Below are 25,675 nucleotides of genomic sequence, written 5' to 3'. Positions count from 1 at the left end.
CAGCCCTGACCTCCTGGGCTCAAGCAGTCCTTCCATCTCAGCCTCCCGAGTAGCTAGGACCATAGGTGCATGCCACTATGTCTGGTAAATTTTTCTATTTTTTTGTGGAGATGAAGTCTCACTATGTTGTCCAGGGTGGTCTCAAACTCCTGGCTTCAGGCAATCTTTCTGTCTTAGCCCCCCAAAGTTCTGGGATTACAGGAATGAGCCACCATGCCCAGCCCCATTTTAACCATTTTTAAGTGTACAGTTATTTCAGTGGCGCTAAGAACATTCAGAATGTTATGCAACGAGCACCATTACCCACTTCCAGAACTTCTTTGTCGTTCCAAACAGAAACTCTATACCCATTAGACAATACTCCCTATTCTCCTCACCCCTAGTCCCTGGCAACTGCCATTCTACTTTCCATCCTTACGAAATTGACTACTCGGCCGCGCGCGGCAGCTCAAGCCTGTAATCCCAGCACTTTGGGAGGCCGAGACGGGCGGATCACGAGGTCAGGAGATGGAGACCATCCTGGCTAACACGGTGAAACCCTGTCTCTACTAAAAAATACAAAAAACTAGCCGGGCGAGGTGACGGGCGCCTGTAGTCCCAGCTACTCGGGAGGCTGAGGCAGGAGAAGGGCATAAACCCGGAAGGCGGAGCTTGCAGTGAGCTGAGATCCGGCCACTACCCTCCAGCCTGGGCGACAGAGCGAGACTCCGTCTCAAAAAAAAAAAAGAAATTGACTACTCTAGGTACCTCTTATGAGTGAAATCATATATTATTTGCCTCTTTTGTGTCTGTCTTCTTTCACTTAGCATAATGTTGTCCAGGTTCATTCATGTTGTAGCGTGTGTCAGAATTTTCTTCCTTTTTATGGCTGATGGCTGATCACATTCACTTTTGTGTTTTATTTTTTGTCTCACTCTTTCACCCAGACTGGAGTGTAGTGATGCGATCTCGGCTCACTGCAACTTCTGCTTCCCAGGTTCAAACGATTCTTGTGCCTCAGCCTCCCGAGTAGCTGGGATTACAGGTGTGTGCCACCATGCCTGCTAATGTTTGTATTTCTAGTAGAGATGAGGTTTCACTATGTTGGCTAGGCTGACCTTGAGCTCCTGGCCTCAAGTAATCCACCTGCCTCGGCCTCCCAAAGTTCTAGGATTACAGACAAGTGTGGTGAGCCACCGTGCTTGGCCCACATTCACTTTTTTTTTTTTAAAACAGAGTTTTGCTCTTGTTGCCCCCACTGGAGTGCAGTGGCACAACCTCGGCTCACTGCAACCTCCACCTCCCTGGTTCAAGTGATTCTCGTGCCTCAGCCTCCCAAGTAGTTGGGACTACAGGTATGCGCCACTATACCCGGCTACTTTTTGTATTTTTGGTAGAGACGGAGTTTCACCATGTTGGCCAGGGTGGTCTTGAACTCTTGACCTCAGGTGATCCGCCCACCTCAACCTCCCAAAGGGCTGGGATTACAGGTGTGAGCCACCACGCCGGGCCCCACATTCACTTTTGAAGTGACACAGTACACCATTACTTGGTTGCCCATGGGGTACTACATGCCTGCTGTTTTTATGGCAGAATAACACTCTTTTGTATGGATATACCTCATTTGTTTGTCCTCTCATCTGTTCTGGCCACTTGGGTTGTCTCTGCCTCTTGGCTGGTGTGAATAATGCTGTTGGGAACAGTGGTGTGCCAGCATCTGTTTGAGTCTCTGCTTTTAATTCTCTTGAGTACCTGCCTATGAGTGGAATCATGAGCATTTGATAATTCTAATAAAAGGTTAAAACCTTTGAGCAGGAGCTTGGGATTCGTGTGTTTAAAAAAATTCTCAAGTGTTTTTTTGGAGACAGGGTTTCACTCAGACGCCCAGGCTGGAGTATACAGTGGCGCAATCTTGGCTCACTGCAACCTCCATCCACCTCCCAGGTTCAAGTGATTCTCCCACTTCAGCTTCCGGAGTAGCTGGGACTGCAGGAGCGTGCCACCACGCCCGGCTAAGTTTTGTATTTTTTGGTAGATACAGGGTTTCATCATGTTGGCCAGGCTGGTCTTGAACTCCTGACCTCAAGTGTTGTGACCACCTTGGCCTCCCAAAGTGCTGGGATTGCAGACGTGAGCCACTGTGTCTGGCCAAATTTCTCAGTTTTAATTTCTGATACAGTAAATATTGACAGATATAACCCACATAAATAAAAGCTCTTTGGGGTCTTCAATAATTTTAAGTGTATTAAGGTGTCTTAGAATGAAGAAGTCTAGGAACTACTGATGTGGCAGGTTTTTGTTTTTGTTTTTAAAAACGGAGTCTCGCTCTGTTGCCCAGGCTGGAGTGCAGTGGCACAATCTCAGCTCACTGCAACCTCTGCCTCCCGGGTTCAAGTGATTCTCCTGTCTCAGCCTCCTGAGTAGCTGGGACTACAAGCACGTGCTACCACGCCCCGGATAATTTTTTTGTATTTTTAGTAGAGACAGGGTTTCACCATGTCAGCCAGGATGGGGCCGTTCTTATTTTGGTACTGCGGCTGGCATGTTGTGGGCATGGATCGTTTCATAAGGTGTCAAACATCCATTGGCTAAGAGGAGCTGGCCTGCCTCTGCCATGCTACAGCAAGGTGACAGTCATCACCAGAAGGCCTGGGACAGGACCTTGTAAAGCCATTAGTGGAAAGGGGTGACTTGTTTTTGTTTTTTGTTTTTTTTTTGACGCAGAGTCTTGCTCTGTTGCACAGGCTGGAGTGCAGTAATGTGTTCTTGGCTCACTGCAGCCTCGCCTCCCCGGTTCAAACGATTCTTGTGTCTCAGGCTTTTCAGTAGCTGGGATTACAGATGTGTGCCACTACACCCAGCTAATGTGTGTACTTTAGTAGGGACAGGGTTTTGCCTTGTCCAGGCTGGTCTCGAACTCCTAACTCCTAACCGCAAGTGATCCTCCTACCTTGGTCTCTTAAAGTGCTGGGATTATAGGCATGAGCCACCATACCTGGCCAAGGGTGAATTTTTTTTTTTTTTTTTTTTTTTTTGAGACGGAATCTCGCTCTGTCGCCCAGGCTGGAGTGCAGTGGTGCGATCTCGGCTCACTGCAACCTCCGCCTCCTGGGTTTAAGGAATTCTCTGTCTCAGCTTCCAGAGTAGCTGGGATTACAGGCATGTGCCATCACGCCCAGCTAATTTTTTTGTATTTTTAGTAGAGTCGAGGTTTCACCCTCTTGGCCAGGCTGGTCTTGAACTCCTGATCTCGTGATCCACCTGCCTCAGCCTCCTAAAGTGCTGGGATTACAGGCGTGAGCCACCACGCCTGGCCAAGGGTGACTGTTTTTAAGCAACTCTATATGTGGCAGAAATTGCTCTTAATGCTTTACAGAGAGACTGTGGAGGATATTGAGAAAGGACAGGCAGTTATTTGTTGTTGGTGGTGTTTTGTTTTTTTGAGACAGGCTGGAGTGCAGTGGTGCTATCATGGCTCACTGCAGTCTTGGCTTCTCAGGCTGTGGTGATTCTCTCGCCTCAGCCTCCTGAGTAGCTGGGACTACAGGCCTGCACACCACCACACCTGGCTTATGTTTTGTATTTTTAGTAGAGCTGGGATTTCCCCATGTTGCTCACGCTGGTCTCGAACTCCTGGGCTCAAGTGATCCACCTGCCTTGGCCTCCCAAAGTGTTGGGGTAAACAGGCATGAGTCACCATGCGTAGCCATGGAAACGCAGTGTTGATGTCCAGCTAAAGCAATGCCAGTTTGACCTGTCGGAGTCACCATCTGGCGTGCTGTGCTGGATGCAAGCTCTGTCATGTCCTGGAGTTGACTTGCTTTGTTCATTACCACAGCCCTGTCACCCGGAGAACTGCCTGGCACAGAGTAGGTGCCAATGTTAATGAGTGATCCACATCTTCAGTTGCTTCCAGAATAGACCTGGCTTGACAGGTGGATCAAGAAGGGAGAAAACCTTCCCTATTGGAGAACTTTTGACACTTTGTTGTCTGCTAGCAGAATATGGGAAGATTTTGAGCTGTGCAGTTTATCAGGCATTTCGTGAATGCCTTCATGTGTGGGGTGTTGGTGATACGGAGTGTGGGACAGCAATAAAGATGTGTCCCTTGGCCAGACACAGTGGCTCATGCCTGTAATCCCAAAACTTTGAGAGTGTGAAGTGAGAGGATCGCTTGAGCTCAGGAGTTCGAGACCAGCCTGGGCAACATAGCAAGACCTTGTCTTTACTAAAAATAAAAAAAAAAAAAATTAGCTTGGTATGGCGGTATGCGCCTGTAAGTCCCAGCTACTCGGGAGTCTGGGGCAAGAGGATCACTAGGGCCCAGGATGTCTATGCTGCAGTGATCTGTGATCATGCCACTGCACTCCAGCCTGGGTGACAGAGTGAGACCCTGTCTCAAAAAAAAAACAAAACATTTACATGTATGTAAAATGTCCCTATATGTATACTCCAGAACAGGGTTGGCAAACTACACCTGCAACTGGCCCCTTTTTTTTGTTTTGTTTTTTGCTAATGCTTTATTGGACATGGCTATGCCCATGCATTCCCATATATCTGCGGCTGCTTTAGCTCCACAGCAGCAGGGTTGAGCAGCTGTGGCGAGAGAGGGTGACCTGTGAAGCTGGAAATAGTTACCTGGCCCTTGAGGGAAAAGTGTGCTGACCCTAGTCAAGGTGTGAAGAAAAGAACAGAGAAGAGCTGCTTGGGAAAACAGGGCCAGGCCAAGGAGGCAGACTAAGGGGAGTTTAGGGAGGGGTTCCTGTTGTGTCTTGAGACCGGGGGAGAGGGGATACCATGGACTAAGACCGAGCAGTGGGGAGCCCAGCTGTGTTCAGGATGTAGTAAGACAGTCATTCTGCTGATAGCTTATTTTTCCTCTTTTGATAACTTTTTTTTTTTATTTTTTATTTTTTGAGGCGGAGTCTCGCTCTGTCGCCCGGACTGGAGTGCAGTGGCCGGATCTCAGCTCACTGCAAGCTCCGCCTCCCGGGTTTATGCCATTCTCCTGCCTCAGCCTCCCGAGTAGCTGGGACTACAGGCGCCCGCCACCTCGCCCGGCTAGTTTTTGTGTTTTTAGTAGAGACGGGGTTTCACTGTGTTAGCCAGGATGGTCTCGATCTCCTGACCTCGTGATCCACCCGTCTCGGCCTCCCAAAGTGCTGGGATTACAGGCGTGAGCCACCGCGCCCGGCCTTGATAACTATTTTTTAAAAGTATTTGGAGAAAGAAAGAAAAGGACAGAAAGTTCGTATGGGGGTATTTTAGCCAGAGCCGTCTGGTTGTAAGGAGTAGCTGTAGGAGGAACTTTTCCCTGAGCCCAGGGAGGAAGCACAGCCATCCTTGGGGTCATGGGACTGTGAAGGGTGTTACTCCGCTTTCTCAGCCCTTTTGGTCTTACCCCTTTCCTCTTTCTGCCTCAGGGTGCACAGAACTTCAAGTGACTGTCTCAGTCTGGCTAGCGTGGATCTTCCCACTCCCATCACCTTACAGACTCTTCTCATTGGCCCAGCCTGGGGCAGGGCAGGTGGCATTCATGAAGTGGCCAAATGGGCACTTCTCAAAGAGGAAGGCTGTTTGGGCCTTAGGAGCCTTTCCCAGACATGCATAGATTAGAGAGTGGAGAGAAGAAGTATTCTTTGAGTGTGTTTGAGTTACGGACACTAAGTGTGGTCTGCTATGCTCTGGGAACACAGGAGTGAACAGTGCAGACATGACCTGTGCCCACAGGAAACTTTACTTTTTTAGACAGAGCCTTGCTCTGTTGTCCAGGCTAGAGTGCAGTGGTGCAATCTCAGCTTACTGCAACCTCCGCCTCCCGGATTCAAGCAATTCTCTGCCTCAGCCTCCAGAGTAGCTGGGATTACAGGCACCCACCCGCAGCACACCTGGCTAATTTTTGTGTTTTTAGTAGAGGGTTTCACCATCTTGGCCAGGCTGGTCTTGAACTCTTGACCTCATGATCCACCTGCCTCGGCTTCCCAAAGTGCTGGGATTACAGGTGTGAGCCTCTGCACCTGGCTGCTTCACTTATATATCAATATATGTATATATAGGTTTACTGTGTACCAATATATAGGAAGCCAGGAGTGACAAGTACTACTTAGAAGCAGCCAAGGCAAGGCAAGGCAAGGTGGATATGGTGCGTGGGGGAAGGGGCCTTGTTTGCCAGAGAAGACTTGGCTGACACCAGGACATTTGCTTTTGGAGGAGATATGGTTATGGAGAAAGAAAACCCACGGGGTTGTTACTACTTCTTACTCAACTATTTCAAAAATAATTTAAGGTAGTGCAATGAAGTTTTTCTAGGCCTAGGGTATGATGTGTTAGGGCATAGATTTGGAGGGCTGTGATGTGAGCTATGAATTTACTTTGAACAAAACCTTAGGTTTTTTTTTTTTTTTTTTTTTTTTTTTTAACAGAATGGGCACTGTTAAAATGTTCTGCTGGGCGGAGTAGCTCAGGCCTGTCGTCTAAGGTGGGAGAGTCATTTGACTTTGAGGCACCGTGATTGTGCCTGTGAATAGCCACCACTGTACTCTGGCCTGGGCAGCATAGTGAGAGTCCATCTCTAAAAAATAAAAAAGAATGTTCTGTTGCTAGATTTCTATTCAGTTAATGAACTCTTTCTCAATATAGTTTGGGAAATTAGAGGGTTTTTTTTTTTTTCTTTTTTCTGCATTAGTCTTTAAAAATTTTTTTTTTAAACTTTGTGGCACAGTAGTTACATGTATGGGGTATATATGATATTTTGATACAATCATAAAATGTGTAATGATCAAATCATGGTCATTGGGGTATCTGTCACCTCAAGCATTTATCACTTTTCTTGTGTTAGGAACATTCTGATTCTACTCTTTTTATTTTGAAGTACAGAATAAACTATTATTAACTATAGTCATACTAGACCTTATTCCTTATTTCCTTTAACTATGTTTTTGTACCTATTAACCAACCTCTTTTTCTCACCTCTGCCTTTCCCAGCCTCTGGTAACCAGCATTCCACTCTCTAGCTCCATGAATTTAACTTTTTTTAAGCTCCCACACATGAATGAGAACATGTGAAGTTTGTCTTTCTGTGCCTGGCTTATTTCACTTAACATAACGTCATCCAGTTCCATTCATGTTCCATTTTTACCGCAAAATAGTAAGATATTAGAAATTTCTACCATAAAACTGAAGACCTAGAATATGTTGAGGAAGAATGGAGGGTTCCAGATTCTTGATCTAATGGTTAGTTGTGGCTGAGGGAGACAGACCTTCTGGCCTAAAGGCCAGAAGAGCTCGTGCCAATTGCTGATTCACTCATCAGATAGTTCTTCAGTACCGGTCATGGGGCAAGCCCTGGGTTTATAATTATGAAAAGGACCTAATTCCTGTATGGATGGCAGAGGTGAGATCTGGTAGGCCAAGGCTGTCTTTTCCAGAGGAGCAAGCACGTTAGGTGGGCCGTGATTCAATGTAGTTCTTCAGTTCCAAGCATATCTAGTCCTAGAACACAAGGTGCCTAGATTTTTAGCCTTGGGGTCAGTATCTTTTGACCTCAAGATTGTTTCCTGTTTATTTAAACAGAAATCTATTTCATGATAGGTATTTTTTTTTAAACAGCCTTATTGAGGTATAATTGACTTATAATAAATTATACATAAAGTGTAAAATTTGAGTTTTTTTTTTTTTTTTTTTTCTTTGAGACGGAGTCTTGCTTTGTCGCCCAGGCTGGAGGGCAGTGGCTCGATCTCAGCTCACTGCAAGCTCCACCTCCATCTTGGCTCAATGCAAGCTCTATATCGGTTCCCGGCATTCTCCTGCCTCAGCCTCCCGAGTAGCTGGGACTACAGGCGCCCACCACCACGCCCAGCTAATTGTTTGTATTTTTAGTAGAGACGGAGTTTCACCATGTTAGCTAGGATGGTCTCGATCTCCTGACTTCGGGATTTGCCTGTCTCGGCCTCCCAAAGTGCTGGGATTACGTGCCTGGCCAAGTTTTTTGTTTTTTGAGACAGAGTTTTACTCTTGTTGCCTAGGCTGGAGAGCAATGGTGTGATTTCGACTCACTGCAACCTCCGCCTCCCAGGTTTAAGCGATTCTCCTGCCTCAGCCTCCCGAATAGCTGGGATTGCAGGCATGCGTCACTATGCCTGGCTAATTTTGTATTTTTAGTAGAGATGGGGTTTTTCCATGTTGGTCAGGCTGGTCTCGAACTCCTGACCTCAGGTGATCCACCTGCCTCAGCCTCCCAAAGTGCTGGGATTACAGGCGTGAGCCTCTGCGCCCGGCCAAATTTGAGTTTTCATGTATGTATAAACCTGTGAAACCATCACCATAGTCAAGATAATGAACACAGCATATCGTCGCCCCAAATGTTTTCTCGTGCTCCTTTGTAATCCCTCCCCCCCCGTCCCTTTCTGTCATGACAGCTGCAAGTGCATTTTTTAGATTTTTATATAAATATTGTCATACAATAGGTATTCTTTTGAGTACATGCTGGCTTCTTCACTCAACATAGTTATTTTGAGATTCATCCGTGCTGCGCAATGTGTTAATAGCTTATTCCTTTTTATTGCTGAGTAGTAGTCCATTATTGGCTGTACACAACTTACTGATTTGCTTCTTGATAGACACTGTTTGTTTCCAGCTTTTGGATATTACAAATAAAAGTACTATGAACAAGTCTTTGTATGGACATATGCTTTCATTTCTCTTGGTTAAATACCTAAAAATGGAATGGTCAGGTTATATGGTAGGTATATATTCAGTTTTTAAAGAAACCGTCAAATTGTTTTACAAAGAAGTTGTACCATTTTACATTTTCACTGGGAGAGTTCCAGTTGCTTCACACACTTGCCATCACTTGGTATGGTCTTTCTTTTTCATTTTAACCATTCTAGTAAGTGGTTTCTCTTCATGGATTTTTTTTTTTTTTTGAGATGGAGTCTCGTTCTGTCGCCCAGACTGGAGTGTAGTGGTGCAATCTTGGCTTACTGCAACCTCTACCTCCTGGGTTCAGGCAATTCTGCCTCAGCTTCCTGAATAACTGGGATTACAGGCGCCTGCCACCACACCCATGTAATTTTTGTATTTTTAGTAGAGACGGGGTTTCATCTTGTTGACCAGGCTGGTCTCGAACTCTTGACCTCACGTGATCCACCCACCTCAGCCTCCCAAAGTGTTGGGATTACAGGCGTGGGCTGCCGTGCCCCACTTCTTCATGCTTTAATTTGCATTTCCTTAATAACTACAGATGTTGAGCATCTTTTCATGTGCTTGCTAGCCATCTGTACATCTTGTTTGGTTAAGTGACTATTAAGATATTTTGCCTATTTTATTTATTTTTTTCTAGAGTTGGGGGTGTCTTGCTGTTGCCTAGGCTAGAGGGCAGCATTGCAATCCTAGTTCACCATAGCCTCCAACTCTTAGGCTTAGGCAATCCTCTTGCCTCAGCCTCCTGAGTAGCTGGGATTACAGGCATGTGTCACCAAGCCTAGCTAATTTTTTTTTTTTTAAATAATGTAGAGATGAGGTCTTGTTATGTTGGTTTTGAACTCCTGGGCTCAAGTGTTGCTCCCACCTTTGCCTCCTAAAGTGCTGGGATTATAGGTATAAGCCACCGCACTTGACCCATGCCCATTTGAAAACTTGAGTTGTTTTCTTACTGAAATTTGAGAATGCTTTATATATTCTGGATTCAAGCAAGCCCTTTATCAGATACATGATTTGCAAATGTTTTCTCTCTGTGTGTGGTTTGTCGTTGCATTATCTTAACATGTCTTTTGAAAAACAAAAGTTCTCGGTAAAACAAAAGTTCTCAGTTTTGATGAAGTCCAATTTATCAGCTTTTTCTTTTATAGATTGTATTTGTGGTAGATATATTAAAGGTATTTGCCTAAACCAAGGGTGCGAAGATTTTCTTCTTGTGTTTTCTTCTCTGAGTTTTATAGTTTTAGGCTTCACCTGTAGGCCTATGATCTATTTTGATTTTTTTTTTTTTTTTTTTTTGAGGTGGAGTTTCACTCTTTTTGCCCAGGCTGGAGTGCAGGGGCACTGTCTTGGCTCACCACAACCTCCGCCTCCTGGGTTCAAGCAATTCTGCCTCAGCCTCCCTAGTAGCTGGGATTACAGGCATGCACCACCACGCCCGGCTAATTTTGTATTTTTAGCAGAGACGGGGTTTCACCATGTTGGTCAGACTGGTCTTGAACTCCCGACCTTAGGTGACCCACCCACCTCAGGCCCACCCGAAAGTGCTGGGATTACAGGCGTGAGCCACCTCTCCTGGCTATTCTGAATTTTTTTATGTGGTGCGAGGAGTGGATCAAAGTAGTTGTTCTTTGTTCCTCTTTCTTCCTGATCCTCCTCCTCTTGTTTCTTCCCCCTCTTCCTCCTCCTTTTTTTAACTTCATTTTGTAGATGAACTCCTTCCTTCTTCCTTTCTTTCCTCCTCCTCCTCTTCATTTTTCTTTCTTCCTAGTTTTCCAAGTACCATTCTGTTGGAAGGACTGTTCTTTCTCCAGGGAACTGCCTTTGCACTTCGTCATAAATTAGTTGGTCAGATATGTGTGGGTTTGTTTCTGCACTCTGTTCTGTTCTCTTGATCTTGATGTCTGTTTTTATGCTTGTGTCACACTGTCTTGATTATTGTTCCTTTGTAGAGGCCTCTAAGTTTGTTCTTTCAGTTCAAAGTTGTTTGGAGTATTCTAAGTCTTTTGTCTTTCTATATGAATTTTAGAGTCACTCAGTTTCTACAAAAAGTCCTGCTGAAATATTGATTGGGGTTAAATTGAATCTGTAGGTCAATTTACGTAGAATTGATATTAATCGTTTTGAATCTACTAGTCCATGAACACTGTATGTCTCCCTAAAGGTTTAGGTCTTTAAAAAATGTTTTTTTCTCAGCAATGTTGAAAAATTTTCAGTGTGCAGGACTTCACATCTTTTGTTAGATTTATACCTAAGTATTTCTTGTTTTTGATACTGTTGCTAATGGTAATTTTTAAATATCTGAACTTATGGTAGAGTTTGTATAGAATTGACATCGATTCTTCCTTAAATATTTGGAGGAATTTTCCATTGGAACTATTTGTGCCTGGAGTTTCCTTTGAAGATTTTTAACTAAAAATTCAATTCCTTTTAGGGCTGTTCAGATTGTTTATTTATTTTAGAGTGAACTTTGTATTTCATCTTTCAAATAATTTGTGTATTTCATCCAAATTGTCAGATTTATTGACATAAAGTTGTTCATACTATTACCTTATTCTTCACCCCTCCTCTGTTAGCCTTTTTAATTTCTCTGGAATCCATAGTGATGACGCCTCTCTTCTGATAGTGGTTTTTTTTTTTTTTTTTTTTTTTGAGACAGAGTCTCATTCTGTCGCCCAGGCTACAGTGCAGTTGTGTAATCTTGGCTCACTGTAACCTCCACCTCCCAGGTTCAAGCGATTCTCCTGCCTTAGCCTCCTGAGTAGCTGGGACCACAGGCATGCGCCACCACACCTGGCTAATTTTTGTATTTTTAGTAGATGGGGTTTCGCCATGTTGGCCAGGCCGATCTCGAACTCCTGACCTCAGATGATTTGCCCACCTCAGCCTCCCAAAGTGTTTGGATTACAGGCATGAGCTACCACGCCTGGCTTGGTATTTTGTATTCTTTATTTTTTTTGCTGATCAGACTGTCTAGAGGTTTATTAATATTACTGATCTCATAAAAACAACTTTTGTTTTTCTTACTTTATTATTTTTCTGTTTTCAATTTCAGTAATATCCATTCTCATCTTTATTATTTCTTACTGCTGGGTTTCATTTGGTCTTCTTTTGTGATTTCCTTTTTTTTTTTTTTTTTTTCCAGGTTCAAGTGATTCTCCTGCCTCAGCCTCCCAAGTTGCTGGGATTACAGGTGTGCATCGCCACACCCAGTTAATTTTTGTATTTTAGTGTTCGCCATGTTGGCCTGGCTGGTCTCGAACTCCTGACCTCAAGTGATCCGCCTGCCTCAGCCTCCCAAGATGCTGGGATTACAGGCATGAGCCACCATGCCCAGCCCTTGCTGGTTTTCTATCTGCTTGTTCTATCAAGAGGGTTATTAAAATCTCTGACTTTAATTGTGAATTAGTCTATTAGCAGTTTTAGTAGTTTTTGTTTCATGAATTTTGAAGTTTCTTTCGTAAATTTTAATAGATACATAAACATTTAGGATTATGTCCTTTTGAATCAATCCCTTATCATTATTAAATGACCTTCTTTATTCCTGGTAGTATTTGCACTGAAGTCTACTTTGTGTGATATTAATACACTCCAGCTATCCTTTTTTGAGACAGGGTCTCATTCCCGTTGCCCAGGCTATAGTGCAGTGGCACGATTATAGCGCACTGCAGCCTCAACTTTCCAGGTTCAGGTGATCCTCCCACCTCAGCCTCTCGAGTAGCTGGGACTACAGGTGTTTGTCCCAATACCCAGCTAATTTTTTGTATTTTTGGAGAGATGGCGTTTCGCCATGTTGCTCAGGCTGGTCTCGAACTCCTGGGCTCAAGTGATCTCTCTGCATCAGCCTCCCAAAATGCGGGGATTATGGGGATTACAGGAGTGAGCCACTGTACCCGCCCTTCCAGCTATCCTTTGATTAGTGTTATGGTGTATCATTTTTTGTTCTTTTATTTTCTCTTATTTATGCCTATATAAAGTGAGTTTCTTTTAGGTAATATGTAGTTGTATCTTGCTTTTTTCCCTATGTACACATTCTGCCTTTCAGTTGGAGTGTTTAGATCATTCCGTATGCTTATTGATTAGGCAAGTTTAATTAAAATCCACCATATTACCATTACCATTTGTTTTCATTTGTACCATCTGTTTGTCTCCTTTTTTTTTTCTTCTTTTGGATTATTTTTTGTTCTCTTTTATGTTGGCTTGCTTGCTATAACTCTTGAGCAAAATAACTAAAATAACTCTTGAGTTATTTTAGTGCGGTTCATCTTTAACTCTTCACAGACTACCTGCAAGTGATGGACCACTTTACCTGTAGTATGAGAGCCTTAAAACAGTGTGCTTCTGTTTCTCTCTTCCCAGCTTTGGTACTATTATTGTCAACATTTTTCTTCTGTGTATGTTATAAACCCAACAATATAGTATCTGTGTTTTTGCTTTTTTTTTTTTTTTTTTTGAGATGGAGTCTTGCTCTGTCGCCCAGGCTGGAGTGCAGTGGCCGGATCTTGGCTCACTGCAAGCTCCACCTCCTGGGTTCACGCCATTCTCCTGCCTCAGCCTCCCGAGTAGCTGGGATTACAGGCGCCCGCCACTACGCTCGATTAGTTTTTTGTATTTTTTAGTAGAGACGGAGTTTCACCGTGTTAGCCAGGATGGTCTTGATCTTGTGACCTCGTGATCCGCCTGTCTCAGCCTCCCGAAGTGCTGGGATTACAGGCTTGAGCCACTGTGGCCGGCCTGTGTTTTTGCTTTAAATGATTGTAGGCCAACAGGTTTTTCTTTCAGAACTTTAACATGTATACCTTACTGTCCTCTAGGCTGTGGTGTTTTTAATGAGAAATCTGCTGTCATCTTGATCTTTGTGTTTCTGTGCATGTCTTCTTTTTCTGCCTGCTTTTAAGATTTTATCACTGATTTTAAGCGATTCAATTCCAGTGTGACTCTGAGTTGTATTCTTTGTATTTCTGGTGCTTGCAGTTCATTGAGCTACTTGGATTTGTGGGTTTATAGTTTTCATCCATTCGGGAAATTTTCCCCATTGTTTCTTCAGATATTTTGTTTGTTCCCCCATGTATTACGGTGTGTGAGGTTGTTCCACAGCTTACTGATGATTTGCACTTTTTTTTCTGGTATTTTTTCATTCTGTGTTTTAGTTGAGAATGTTTCTATTGTTATGTCTTCACGTCACTAATGTTTGCTACTACAAAATCTAACCTGTTAATGTGCTGCAGTGTATTTTTCATCTTAAAGTGTTACAGTTTTTATCTCTAGGTAGTAGGTTTGTAAAGGGCCAGGCATTCAATGTTTTCAGCTTTGCAGGCCATATAGTCTCTCCTGCAGCTACTCAGCTCTGCTGCTGTAGCTTGAAAGCAGCCATAGACAATGCATATTTGTGGCTGTGTTCTGATAAAACTTGATTTTAAAAACAGACGGGGGCTGGGCACAGTGATACGTGCCTGTAATCCTGGCACTTTGGGAGGCCGAGGCAGGCAGATCACTTGAGGCCAGGAGTTCAAGACCAGCCTGGCCAACATGGCAAAACCCCGTCTCTACTAAAAATATAAAAATTAGCTAGGCATGGTGGCACATGCTTGTAGTTCCAGCTACTCAGGAGGCTGAGGGACGAGAATTGCTTGAATCCGGAAGGTGAAGGTTGCAGTGAGCTGAGATCGCACCACTGGCACTCCAGCCTGGGTGACAGAGTGAGACTGTGTCTCAAAATAAATAAATGCTGGGCGCGGTGGCTCACGCCTGTAATCCCAGCACTTTGGGAGGCCGAGGCGGGCGGATCACAAGGTCAGGATATTGAGACCACGGTGAAACCCCGTCTCTACTAAAAATACAAAAAATTAGCCGGGCGCGGTGGCGGGCGCCTGTAGTCCCAGCTACTCAGGAGGCTGAGACAGGAGAATGACGTGAGCCCGGGAGGCGGAGCTTGCAGTGAGCCGAGGTCGCGCCACTGCACTCCAGCCTGGGTGACAGAGCAAGACTCCGTCTCAAAAAAATAAATAAATAAATAAATACATTCATAAAATAAACAAATGGGAAGAGATTGATTTGGCCCGTGGGCTGTGGTTTGCTGACCTACTGCCACTTCCTCAATGGCCTCTCACCCTTTGGTTCCACAGAGCTGCGGTGCAACCCTGGGCAGTTTGCCTGTCGCAGCGGCACCATCCAGTGTATCCCCCTCCCCTGGCAGTGTGACGGCTGGGCGACTTGCGAGGATGAGAGTGACGAAGCCAACTGTCCAGGTGAGTATGTTGCGTAGGCCGGGTACACACCACCTTGTCTCTTCGTTGTAGCTGGGTGACTGTGCCTCTTGTGAGGGGTGGAGGTGTGTGCTGTCTTAACACATTGGAAAGTTAGTTTGAGCCGACCCCTTCCTCTCTCTCTCTCTTTCTATCTTTTTAAAAAATAGGTGCCCAACCTAGGCAGATCCCAGAACTTACAAGATGGCAGGACTGTGGGGAGGCCTGTGAGATGCCCAGGAGGCCACACTTAAGGAGGCGCTGCACTCCCTGAACTTGCATGGTCTTGAGTGTGAACCTCTCCTGAGGGGTGGCACCCTGGCTGCCTCTGACCTTATCCCCATCCTGGCTCTGGATGTGGCTGCCTCTTGATCCCGAGTGTGCTCTTTTAGACTGACCTTGGCACGCCCTCCCCTCTTGCTCACTTATTCACCTGGAACTTTGCACTTGCGGGTTCTCTCCTGGCCATATGTAGCCTCCTAAAGATGTATGTAAAGGCCACAAAAAGGCTAAATCAGAGAACCAGGTTCTTTACCTGGTTTCTGCCCCAGCACCCTCAAGGAATACAGGGTACCCCATGAATAACAGTGTTCACTGGATCCGTTGTTCTCAACTTGTGTTGGGTGGGAGGTGTAGTGAGTACTTATGCATGTGTGTGTGAATGTGTGAGACATACATATACATATATCCACGAATTTGTTTTTAAGACTAGGTGGTGCTGATAAAGCCACTAAGGGGAAAGTGTGTCTTACCCCAGCTTGAGAATCACAGGCCTAAATGCTTTGGTCAGGCATGCAAACTCCTTCACAAACTGGTTTAGGTCTGCTTTGCCAGCCTGATTTATCACTACTTCCCCTTCAGTGGCTCAGCTGGGCTGTTGTTTCCTGTACCCACCCCCATTAATAATCTGCTAGATGCGTGCTTCCTTTATGTTTTCCTGGAATTCCCTTGTTCTGTTTCTGCATAGACAAGCCCTGCTGTCCTTCAGGGTGTAGCTCAGATACTACCACAGTGGGAGAATGTCTGTGGTCCCTCCTTTTATAGATTGGCTTCTTCTAGTCGCCCATCTGTCCCTCTCTTACAGCATCAGAACCATTGTTAATTCTCACCATTCCTGGTGCCCAGGCTTGATTTTTCCATCCAGACTATGAGCTCCCAGAGGGCAGAGACCTTTCTCCTTCCTTAGTGGGACTTGGCCTAGGATATGAACGGTGTGCTATAATTCCTGTAGGCTTAGTACTGAAGGAAAACCAATTCATTCCAACCAGGGTATTAGGTAGGGCATTAGGTGACATTTGAACTTGAAGGAGAATTACTTGAACCCAGGAGGTGGAGGTTGCAGTGAGCTGAGATCATGCCAGTGCACTCTAGCCTGGGCAACAGAGTGAGATTCTGTTTCAAAAAAAAAAAAAAAAGGAAAAGAATGCTGTTTAGAGGGGGCCCCTCCTGATCATCCCTTCATCAGATTATGCATGTCTCTGGTGGAGGTATTTGCCTTTCCAAAAGGGAGTTTGGATGGTGTTGGCCCCATCAGGAGCTTCTGGGACAGCCCTTTGACTGGGAGCCTCTCTGGTAGGTCTTTAGGGTCAAAACCCAGAGAAAGTGGATTCCCAGTGGGCTTCCCAGTGCTTGGGCTCCTTTGGCTGCTGGGTTCCCTGGTTGGTCAGCCTGGGAACGACCATGTGGTTATGAGTGGGAGCCTCCCCTTGTCTGACTCATAGAGTGAGACCTTATATCCAGCCTCTTGGAGAATTCCTGAAGAGAGAACCAGATGATTCTTGATTCACTTTCAAATGGAAGCAGAGCTTATTTGCTGTTCTCAAAGTGCCATTTGGCTTTGCTTTTGTGGTTGTTTGTAATAACTGTCCTGTTGCACACACTGAACATAATAGTATCCACACTCATAGTTGCCACCTTGTTCATTTTTCCACACTCTGAAGACTTGTTGAAGGCAAGGTTTGATTTCCCTTTTTGACCACGTGGCCTGACATGGAGGAGGCATCAACTTTGCACTTGAGTGTTGGCTTGAAGTTACATTGGTTGCTATATGTTTTCCCTGGACATTAAAATAAAATCTCTCACAGAAGCCGAGAGTTATGAGTGGTGGCCTGTACCAGGACTGAGCAGTGAAGGCATGACAATGAGGACCTGTGTGTGCAAGCCCGTTGAGACCCAGTAGGGCCTAGGAGTGTTCCAGGTGGGCTGAGGAGGCCACTGCCCTGGCAAGGCTCACCCTGCTTCCCCTTGACTCATGGTCCTATGATTGTCCTTGTATAGTGCTGTGTCACAGTCTGGAGGGTGAGCAGATTGAATTTTTTTTTTTTGAGACGGAGTCTCGCTCTGTCGCCCAGGCTGGAGTACAGTGTCGCGATCTTGGCTCACTACAAGCTCCACCTCCTGGGTTCATGCCATTCTCCTGCCTCAGCCTCCCGAGTAGCTGGGATTACAGGCCTGCTACCACACCTGGCTTATTTTTTTTGTATTTTTAGTAGAGATGGGGTTTCACCATGCTAGCCAGGATGGTCTCGATCTCCTGACCTCGTGATCCGTCCGCCTCGGCCTCCCAAAGTGCTGGGATTACAGGCGTGAGTCACTGTGCCCGGCTAAGCAGATTGATTTCTAATTGTTCTTAAAGTTGAGATTCTGAGCAAATTAAGTCATAAAAATGTACAAAGAATATGTAATACATATTTTCTTACTTCCCTGAATTAATAACTGCTAACATCTTATGATTTTTTTCTAGTTTATTTTAAAAGAAATTTTTAAAAAATCATGGATATAGAGTCAGGTATTCATTGACACTCTCCCTTCCCCTGACCTCCTCCCCCTGCAAAAAAAGGAAACTCTTTGTGTTGGTTGGGGGAGTAGAGAGTTAGCTAATAACCACCTTTGTGCAAAAGCTGTGACCTTCCTTTGTATGAGGAGAGTTTTAGTAACCCTTTGGAAAGCCCTGGCCATTCTCAGTCAGGTTGCTTTTGAGTGCAGACTTCAGGACTTCTGGAGTTACCATATGAGGTTACTTCATTGCCCTGCTAAAAGCCTACTAAAAAGGAATATAAAAAATGTAAAACCAAAGGGGACAAAAAAAGGGGAGAGATGTAACAGTAGATCAGTAATTTCTGCATGTTTTTGAAAAGAGGGAAATGGCATGTTAGGTACAACCTGGGCATTCAGTACCTTCCTGCTCCCTTCTGGGCTTGGCCCTGGGTTTCAGAGGCTGGAATACTGGAGCAGTAGCGCTCAGAACCCTCTGGCAGCAGGCTTTTGTGTGTCATTTACTCTATGACATGTGTCTTGGGAAATGTGGCAAGTGGGAGGGAGGTGGAACCTTTCTTCCTCAGGCCATAGTGTATATGGGTGGGGGTGTGCCTGGGCTTAGATTTTGTGGTGACTTTTTGCAGTGGCTTCTGCCTTCCCCCACTGGCCAGCTGTCTCAGGGCTGCAGAGCAGCTGCAGTATTGGCAGCAGATTTTTGCAGTTTCCTAACCTATAGATGGCAGTGGTAGCTTCCTGACTCTTGACGATGACTGTAGGAATTAGATGGAAGAGTAGAGTTAGCCTACTTTACTTTTGCTCACACTATATAGCCTTGCCAGTTGTTTTGAAAGCACCTATTTTCTATATTAAACCCTTTGTGTTTGAAATGCCTTAGCATGGTTTCTGTTTTCCCAATAGAACCATCTTTGATATAAACGATTAACAAAAGATGTGTAAAATTTTTGAGGGAGAAAAATTTGCAATTTTATTAAGGGACATTAAAGAAGACAGATAATCCCAGAACTTTGGGAGGCCGAGGCGGGTGGATCATGAGGTCAGGAGATTGAGACCATCCTGGCTAACATGGTGAAACCCCGTCTCTACTAAAAATGCAAAAAATTAGCCGGGCGTGGGCGCCTGTAGTCCCAGCTACTTGGGAGGCTGAGGCAGGAGAATGGTGTGAACCTGGGAGGCAGAGCTTGCAGTGAGCCGAGATCACACCACTGCACTCCAGCCTGGGCGACTGAGCGAGACTCCGTCTCAAAAAAAAAAAAAAGAAGACAAATAAATAGAGGCAGAGTGTTCTTGCCTAGGAAGACTGAATATTTTAAAAACTCATATTGTTCTGTGGATTCAGTGCCTCTTTAAACCTCCTTGAGTTTTATGTGAAATGTGATAAGTTGATTCTAAAATGTTGAGGAGAATTAAGTCCTAGTATTGAGAGGTCATTGTGAAGAAGAATAAGGGGGGACCACGTGCCTTGCCCGTATCAAGACTTACTTCAGAATTGGCTCAGGGAAATCCAAATTGGCCAGTGAGACAGAAGCTGTCAGAAACAGACCTAAGAAGCTTGAATTCCAGAGGTGGAATTCCATATCGCTGTGCAAAGGACAGACTCTTCAAACGTAGTACTGTGATTGTCGGAGAAGGATGCAGTTGGATCCCTAACTCACAACGTACAGGAAATTCAGTTTTGGGTAAATTATAGGAGACTATCTTTAAGACCTTGATAGGGAAGTATGCCTTTTTCTTTTCTTTTCTTTTCTTTTTTTGAGACAAAGTCTGGCTGTATCACCCAGGCTGGAGTGCAGTGACACGTTCTTGGATCACTGCAACCTCTGCCTCCTGGGCTCAAGCCATCCTCCTACCTCAATCTCTCAAGTAGCTAGGACTACAAACCTGTACCACTATGCCCGGCTAATTTTTTCATTTTTTCATAGAATCAGGGTTTCGCCATGTTGCTCAGGCTGGGCTCTAACTCATGAGTTTAAGCAGTCTGCCTGCTTCAGCCTCCCAAAGTGCTCGGATTACAGGGGCGTGAGCCACTGCACCTAGCCACCTTTTTCTTTTCTTTTTTCTTTCTTTCTTTTCTTTTTTTTTTTTCTGGAGGTGGAATTTCACTCTGTTGCCCAGGCTGGAGTGCAGTAGCGCGATCTCAGCTCACTGCGACCTCTGCCCCCTGGGTTCAAGTGATTCTCCTGCCTCAGCCTTCCAAGTAACTGGGATTACAGGCGTCTGCCACCACGCTCGTCTAATTTTTGTATTTTTAGTAGAGACAGGGTTTTGCCATGTTGGCCAGGCTGGGCTCGAACCCCTGATCTCAGGTGATCTGCCTGCCTTGGCTTCCCACAGTGCTGGGATTACAGGTACGTGAGCCACCACACCCAGCCTCTGGCCACGTTTTTCTTAATCACAGAAAATGTTCACTCTAAAATAAAAATGACCGAATTTGCTAGATTAAAATTAAGATCTCTTGTTTATTGAAAGACACCAATAGGCCAGGTGCTTATGCCAGGAATCCCAGCACTTTGGGAAGCCGAGGTGGGCAGATTGCCAGAGCCCAAGAGTTCCAGACTAGCCAGGGCAACTTGGTGAAATCCTGTCTCTATGAAATAAAAAGAAAAAATTAGCCAGCTGTGGTGGTACACACTTGTGTACTTCAGTAGGCTGAGGTGGGAAGAAACACCTGAGTGTCCGAGGTCAAGGCTGCAGTGAGCCGAGATTACACCACTGGACATCAGAGTGAGACTCTGTCTCCAAAAAAAAAATAACAAAACCCAAAACAAACAAACAAAAAACACCAGTAAAGACTGAAAAGATAAGCCGGAGTAGGGAGAAGATATTTGCAACACTTAGAGCCTGTAAAGGATAAGGATTCTAATTCAGTGTATATAAAGAACTCCTGTAAAGCATTTCATAGATGGTGATTCAACATAGAAAAAGATATTTAACCTTGTTAGTATTCTGAGACTACATGCAGTGAGATATACCACTTTACAGATGCTTAGACTGGCAAAAATTAAGATGTTGGAGAGGATGTGGATAGTGTGGAAATTTTATGTGCTGCTTTACACCCACTCTGGAATAGAGACATTATCTTGCAAAGCTGAACATTCTTATTTTCTGTGATTCAGGATTTCTATTTAGGGAAACTCTGGAAAAATTCTTGCAGAATTGTTTGTACAGTTTTTCCAGAGTGGGTGTAAAGGAGCAGATAAAATTCCAAGCCATCCACATCCTCTCCAACACTTGGTTTTGTCAGACATCTTAATTTTTGCCATTGATATAGGTCTTGGAAATAACCCACATGTCTGTGCTCACAGGATGGAATGTTACACACCAGCAACAGTAAGTGGTTGTTAGGTTTATGCAGCAACATGGATGAATCTTGAAAACAGAACGTCAGCTAAAAGCAAGTTGCTGAAAACAACATACAGCACAATGTAGTTAGAAGCAAAACAGATCATTCTATTACTTATAGAGACATACACATGTGGTAAACTGAAAGAAAAAAATAAGCGCAATGATACACAAAATTCTCGTTGCTGGTGGGGACACAGAGGGGAAGACTGGGAGAAGCAAAATGGAAGTTTATCTATAGATGACCCTCGGGTTCCTGAGTCGGGTGTGGGGAGGTCGCTCACAACTATGCTTTCTTATTAGGCTTATGAATCTTACATATGTGCTACGTACATTCTTTGAAATGTTTCACATATTATACAGCTTTTTTTCTTTCCGAAGAACAGCCAATGGGAGAGTTACAACTGACTTGGCATAGCAGAACAGCTGCAACCATGGGCCTGCTTGAGTGAGAACAACAAGAAATGAGCAGCTTGCCCAGCAGCCCCCCAGAAAGGCTCAGTTCTTGAAGGCTCTGAGTGCCAAGGGTGGCAGGCATCAGGCATGGGCATGGGAATGGGATAGGGATTGGTGGAATTCTGGAATTCTCTCTTGGCACCCGCATTCCCTTCTTCATTTTCCGTCACTGGGTGACTCCTGCTGCTACCAAAAGATGTGGGGTTTCTTTTTTTTTTTTTTGAGACACAGTCTTGTTCTGTTGCCCAAATGGAGTGCAGTGGTGAAACCACAGCTGACTGCAACCTCGAACTCCTGGACTCAAGCGATCCTCCCACCTCAGCCTCCTGAATAGCTGACACTACAGGTGTGCACCACCATGCCCAGCTAATTTTTACATTTTTTGTAGAGATGAGGTCTCGCCCTGTTGCTGAGGCTGGTCTTGAACTCCGGGGCTCTAGCAATCCTGCCCTCAGCCTCCCAAAATGCTTACAGGCATGAGCCACTCTGCCCTGCAGGAGTTGATTTTCTAGACCGTCACTGTCCAGAGTAGTAGCCGTGAGTCACATGTGGCTGTTTTGAAGGAAGATGTGCAGCAGGTGTAAAATACACACCAAATAGGAAAGACCTAGTACAAAAAAAGAACGTAAAACATGCCATGAAGGCCGGGCGCGGTGGCTCAAGCCTGTAATCCCAGCACTTTGGGAGGCCGAGACGGGCGGATCACGAGGTCAGGAGATCGAGACCATCCTGGCTAACACGGTGAAACCCCGTCTCTACTAAAAACTACAAAAAACTAGCCGGGCGAGGTGGCGGCGCCTGGAGTCCCAGCTACCTGGGAGGCTGAGGCAGGAGAATGGCATGAACCCGGGAGGCGGAGCTTGCAGTGAGCTGAGATCCAGCCACAGCACTCCAGCCTGCGTGACAGAGCGAGACTTCGTCTCAAAAAAAAAAACATGCCATGAATACTTCTTTGTATTGATTCCATGTTGCAGTAATAGTGTGTTGAATATATTGGGTTAAATAAAGTATTAAAATTAATTTCATGTTTGTTTCTACTTGTTGACATGTGGTTTGCATTGTGTTTCTATTAGCACTAATAGAAAAGTCTGTAAAATAAGTGACACCAGGTACAACAGAGGGGAGTCATGGAGGTTGAAAATAGAGGAATTAAGAGAAATTCTCTGTAGTGACAAGTAGGACGCTCAGGCCTATCTTCTGCCCTGCTCCCCAGATGTCAGCAGCCAGGTGTTTTCCCAGACAGGAGATTGGAGGAGTCTTTCCTGGAGACACTGGCACTTCACAAAAGAGGTAGAAAAGGTGTCACCATAGTGGAAGGTTTCCAGGTGAAAGACCAGCTCTCCCACCGTGGTCCCTGACAAGCGTCTGGGCCACTAGTGCTCACAGAGCCTCTGGCTAGCTGGGTCACCTTCCGCTTATGATGAAAGACAACCAGTGCTGACCAGATCTAGAAGAAAACATCCACTATGGATATTCACCAGACTCTGAACAAAGCATCCAGACCTGAAGGGCCAGAGCAAAGTGGCCTGAGGCAGTCAACTCTGCTGTATGTCATATCGTGGTTAAATGTGGGGGCTTGGAACCAGGGACTGGGGCTGCTCCCCCGCTTTCACCACTTAGTGGTTGTGATCCTTTGGGCAAATTGCATCCGTAAAATGGAGAAAATAATAGTGCCCATCACTTGGGGTTGTTGTGAGGATTAAATTACATGCTGCATGTAAAGGGATTAGACAAGAACGTAGCACACGGTAATCCCTCAATTAGCAGTTATTTTATTGATGTAATAAAACTTAAAAAATGTTTTCTGACATTGGTAAAATGGCAGTCTAGGAAGCTCCAGGCTCTCGTTCCACCATAGAAATATTAATAAGCAACTAGGGACTAGACGAAATCACTTTATAGAAGCTCTGGAAAACAGTCAGAGGTCTATACCAGCTAAGAAAATGCCTAATCAAGAAAAAGCCACATTCAAAATACAGATTGAATATTCCTTAACTGAAATGTTTGGGACCAGAAGTGTTTTGGATTTTGGATGTTTTTCTGATTTTGGAATATTTGCATTATACTTACCAGTTGAACACCCCTAGTACGAAATGCTCCAATCAGCATTTCCTTTGAGTACAACGTTGGCACTCAGAAGTTTTGGATTTTGGGCTGGGCTCATACCTGTCATCTCAGTGCTTTGGGAGTTCAAGGTGAGAGGATTCCTTGATGTGAGGATTATAAGAGAATACTGTTAACAACTGTGCATGAACAAATTGCTTAACCTAAATGAAGCGGACACATTCCTGGAAACATACAACCTGCCAAGACTGAATCATGAAGAAATAGAAAATATGAATAGGACTGTAATTAATAAAGAGATTCAATCAGTAATCAAAAACCTCTGAACAAAGAAAAGTCCTGAACCGCATGGCTTCACTGCTCAATTCTCCAGACATTTAAAGAATTAACACCAGTCCTTCTCAAGTGAATTCATTCTGTGACTCTTAACATGCCCTGATACCAAAGCCAGACAATACTACTACTAGAAAATTACAGACAAGTATCCTTTGTGAATATTGATACAAAACCCTCAACAAAATACTAGCAAAACCAAGTTTCACAGTCTGTCAAAAGGCTGGGACCAAGTGTAATGCAAGGATGTCTCAGCAAACTAAAATCAATCAGTGATCAAAGACTGAAAGCTCTTTCTGTAAGATCAGAGACAAGACAAGGATGTCTGCTTTCACCACTTTTATTCAGCATAGTATTGGGAGTTAATTGCCCACAGTAATTAATCAAGAAGAGAAAGCTATCAAAATTGGAAAGGGAGAAGTCAAGTTATCCCTGTTTGCATGTGCAATGACGTGATTTTGCATGTAAAAACCTTAAAGATTTCACAGAAACACTGTTAGAACTAATAAATGAATTCAGCAAAATTGCAGGACACAAAGTCAAAACACAAAATAAGTTGTATTTGTATTTATGTACACTAACTGAGCAATCTGAAGAGGAAATTAAGAAAATAATTCCATTTACAGTAATAGTACAAAGAATAAAATACAGATATTCCTCAACTTATAACAGATTTGTCTTACACCTATTGTAAAGTCGAAAAATTTTTTAGTCAGACTATCATAAGTTGGGGATCTGTCTGTACTTAAGAATATACTTGGCCAGGCATGGTGGCTCACGCCTGTAATCCCAGCACTTTGGGAGGCTGAGGCGGGTGGATCACCTGAGGTCTGGAGTTTGAGACAAGCCTGGCTAACACAGTGAAACACCGTCTCTACTGAAAATACAAAAAATTAGCCGGTCGTGGTGGCGGGCGCCTGTAGTCCCAGCTACTCGGGAGGCTGAGGCAGGAGAATTGCTCAAACCCAGAAGGTGAAGATTGTAGTAAGCTGAGATCGCACCAGTGCACTCCAACCTGGGTGACAGAGTGAGACACTGTCTAAAAAAAAAAAAAAAAAGACAAAAATAAATGGAGAGACGTTCCATGCTCATGGACTGCAAGATGTAAGATGTGACTATTAACTAAAGCAGTCTACAGATTCAATCCCTGTTAAAATGCCAACAAGTTTTTTTTTTTTTTTTTTTTTTTTTTTCTGAAATAGAAGAATTTATCCTAGCATTCATAGAATCTCAGCAGACTCCAAAGAGCCAGAACAATCTTGAAGAAGAAGAATAAATGTGAAAACCTCATAATTCCTGACTTTAATCCTTTAACTACAAAGCTGCAGTAATCAAAACATTGTAGTACTGGTATAAAGACAGACATGTAGACCAATGGAATAGAATACAGAGCCTTAGAAATGAGTCCTTGCGTACAATGGTCAAATTATTTTCCACAAGGATGCCAGTACCATTCAGGGAGGGAAACAGTATCTTTTCAGAATGAATGGTGCTAGGAAAACTGGACATACACATCAAAAGAATAAAGTTAGACCCTTAGCTAATGATATAGAAAACTTAACCCAAAATGGATCAGACTTAAACTTAAGACCTTAAACCATAAAATTCCTAGAAAAACAGAATAAAGTCTTCATGACATTGGATTTGGCAATGATTTCTTACGTAAGACACTAAAATCACAGGCAACAAAAGAGACAATAGATAAATTAGGCTACATCAAGATTTAAAACTTCTATTAATTAAAAGAAACATTCAACAGAGTGAAAAGGCAGCCTACAAAATGG

The 25,675-nt window shown here is 44.3% G+C and overlaps 1 protein-coding gene across 5 annotated transcripts in view; it reads left to right on the top strand.

Moving 5' to 3' along the window:
- The window catches only part of DGCR2 (DiGeorge syndrome critical region gene 2), an 84,265-nt gene that overhangs the window by 20,381 nt on the left and 38,209 nt on the right, over positions 1-25,675 (top strand). For 3 of the 5 annotated variants that reach the window (XM_026448955.2, XM_026448952.2, XM_026448951.2), the window contains exons 2-3: positions 11,822-11,869; positions 14,802-14,924. In XM_026448955.2, the coding sequence (XP_026304740.1) occupies positions 11,822-11,869; positions 14,802-14,924 (171 nt within the window). The remainder of the gene's footprint in view (positions 1-11,821; positions 11,870-14,801; positions 14,925-25,675) is intronic. The other 2 variants (XM_026448954.1, XM_026448953.1) reach the window with 1 other exon arrangement.

The sequence above is a fragment of the Piliocolobus tephrosceles genome, chromosome 19 (assembly GCF_002776525.5).
Source record: "Piliocolobus tephrosceles isolate RC106 chromosome 19, ASM277652v3, whole genome shotgun sequence".
NCBI lineage: Eukaryota > Metazoa > Chordata > Mammalia > Primates > Cercopithecidae > Piliocolobus > Piliocolobus tephrosceles.
Note: the sequence above shows the minus strand (reverse complement) of the source record. Positions and strands in the feature narration are given on the sequence as shown.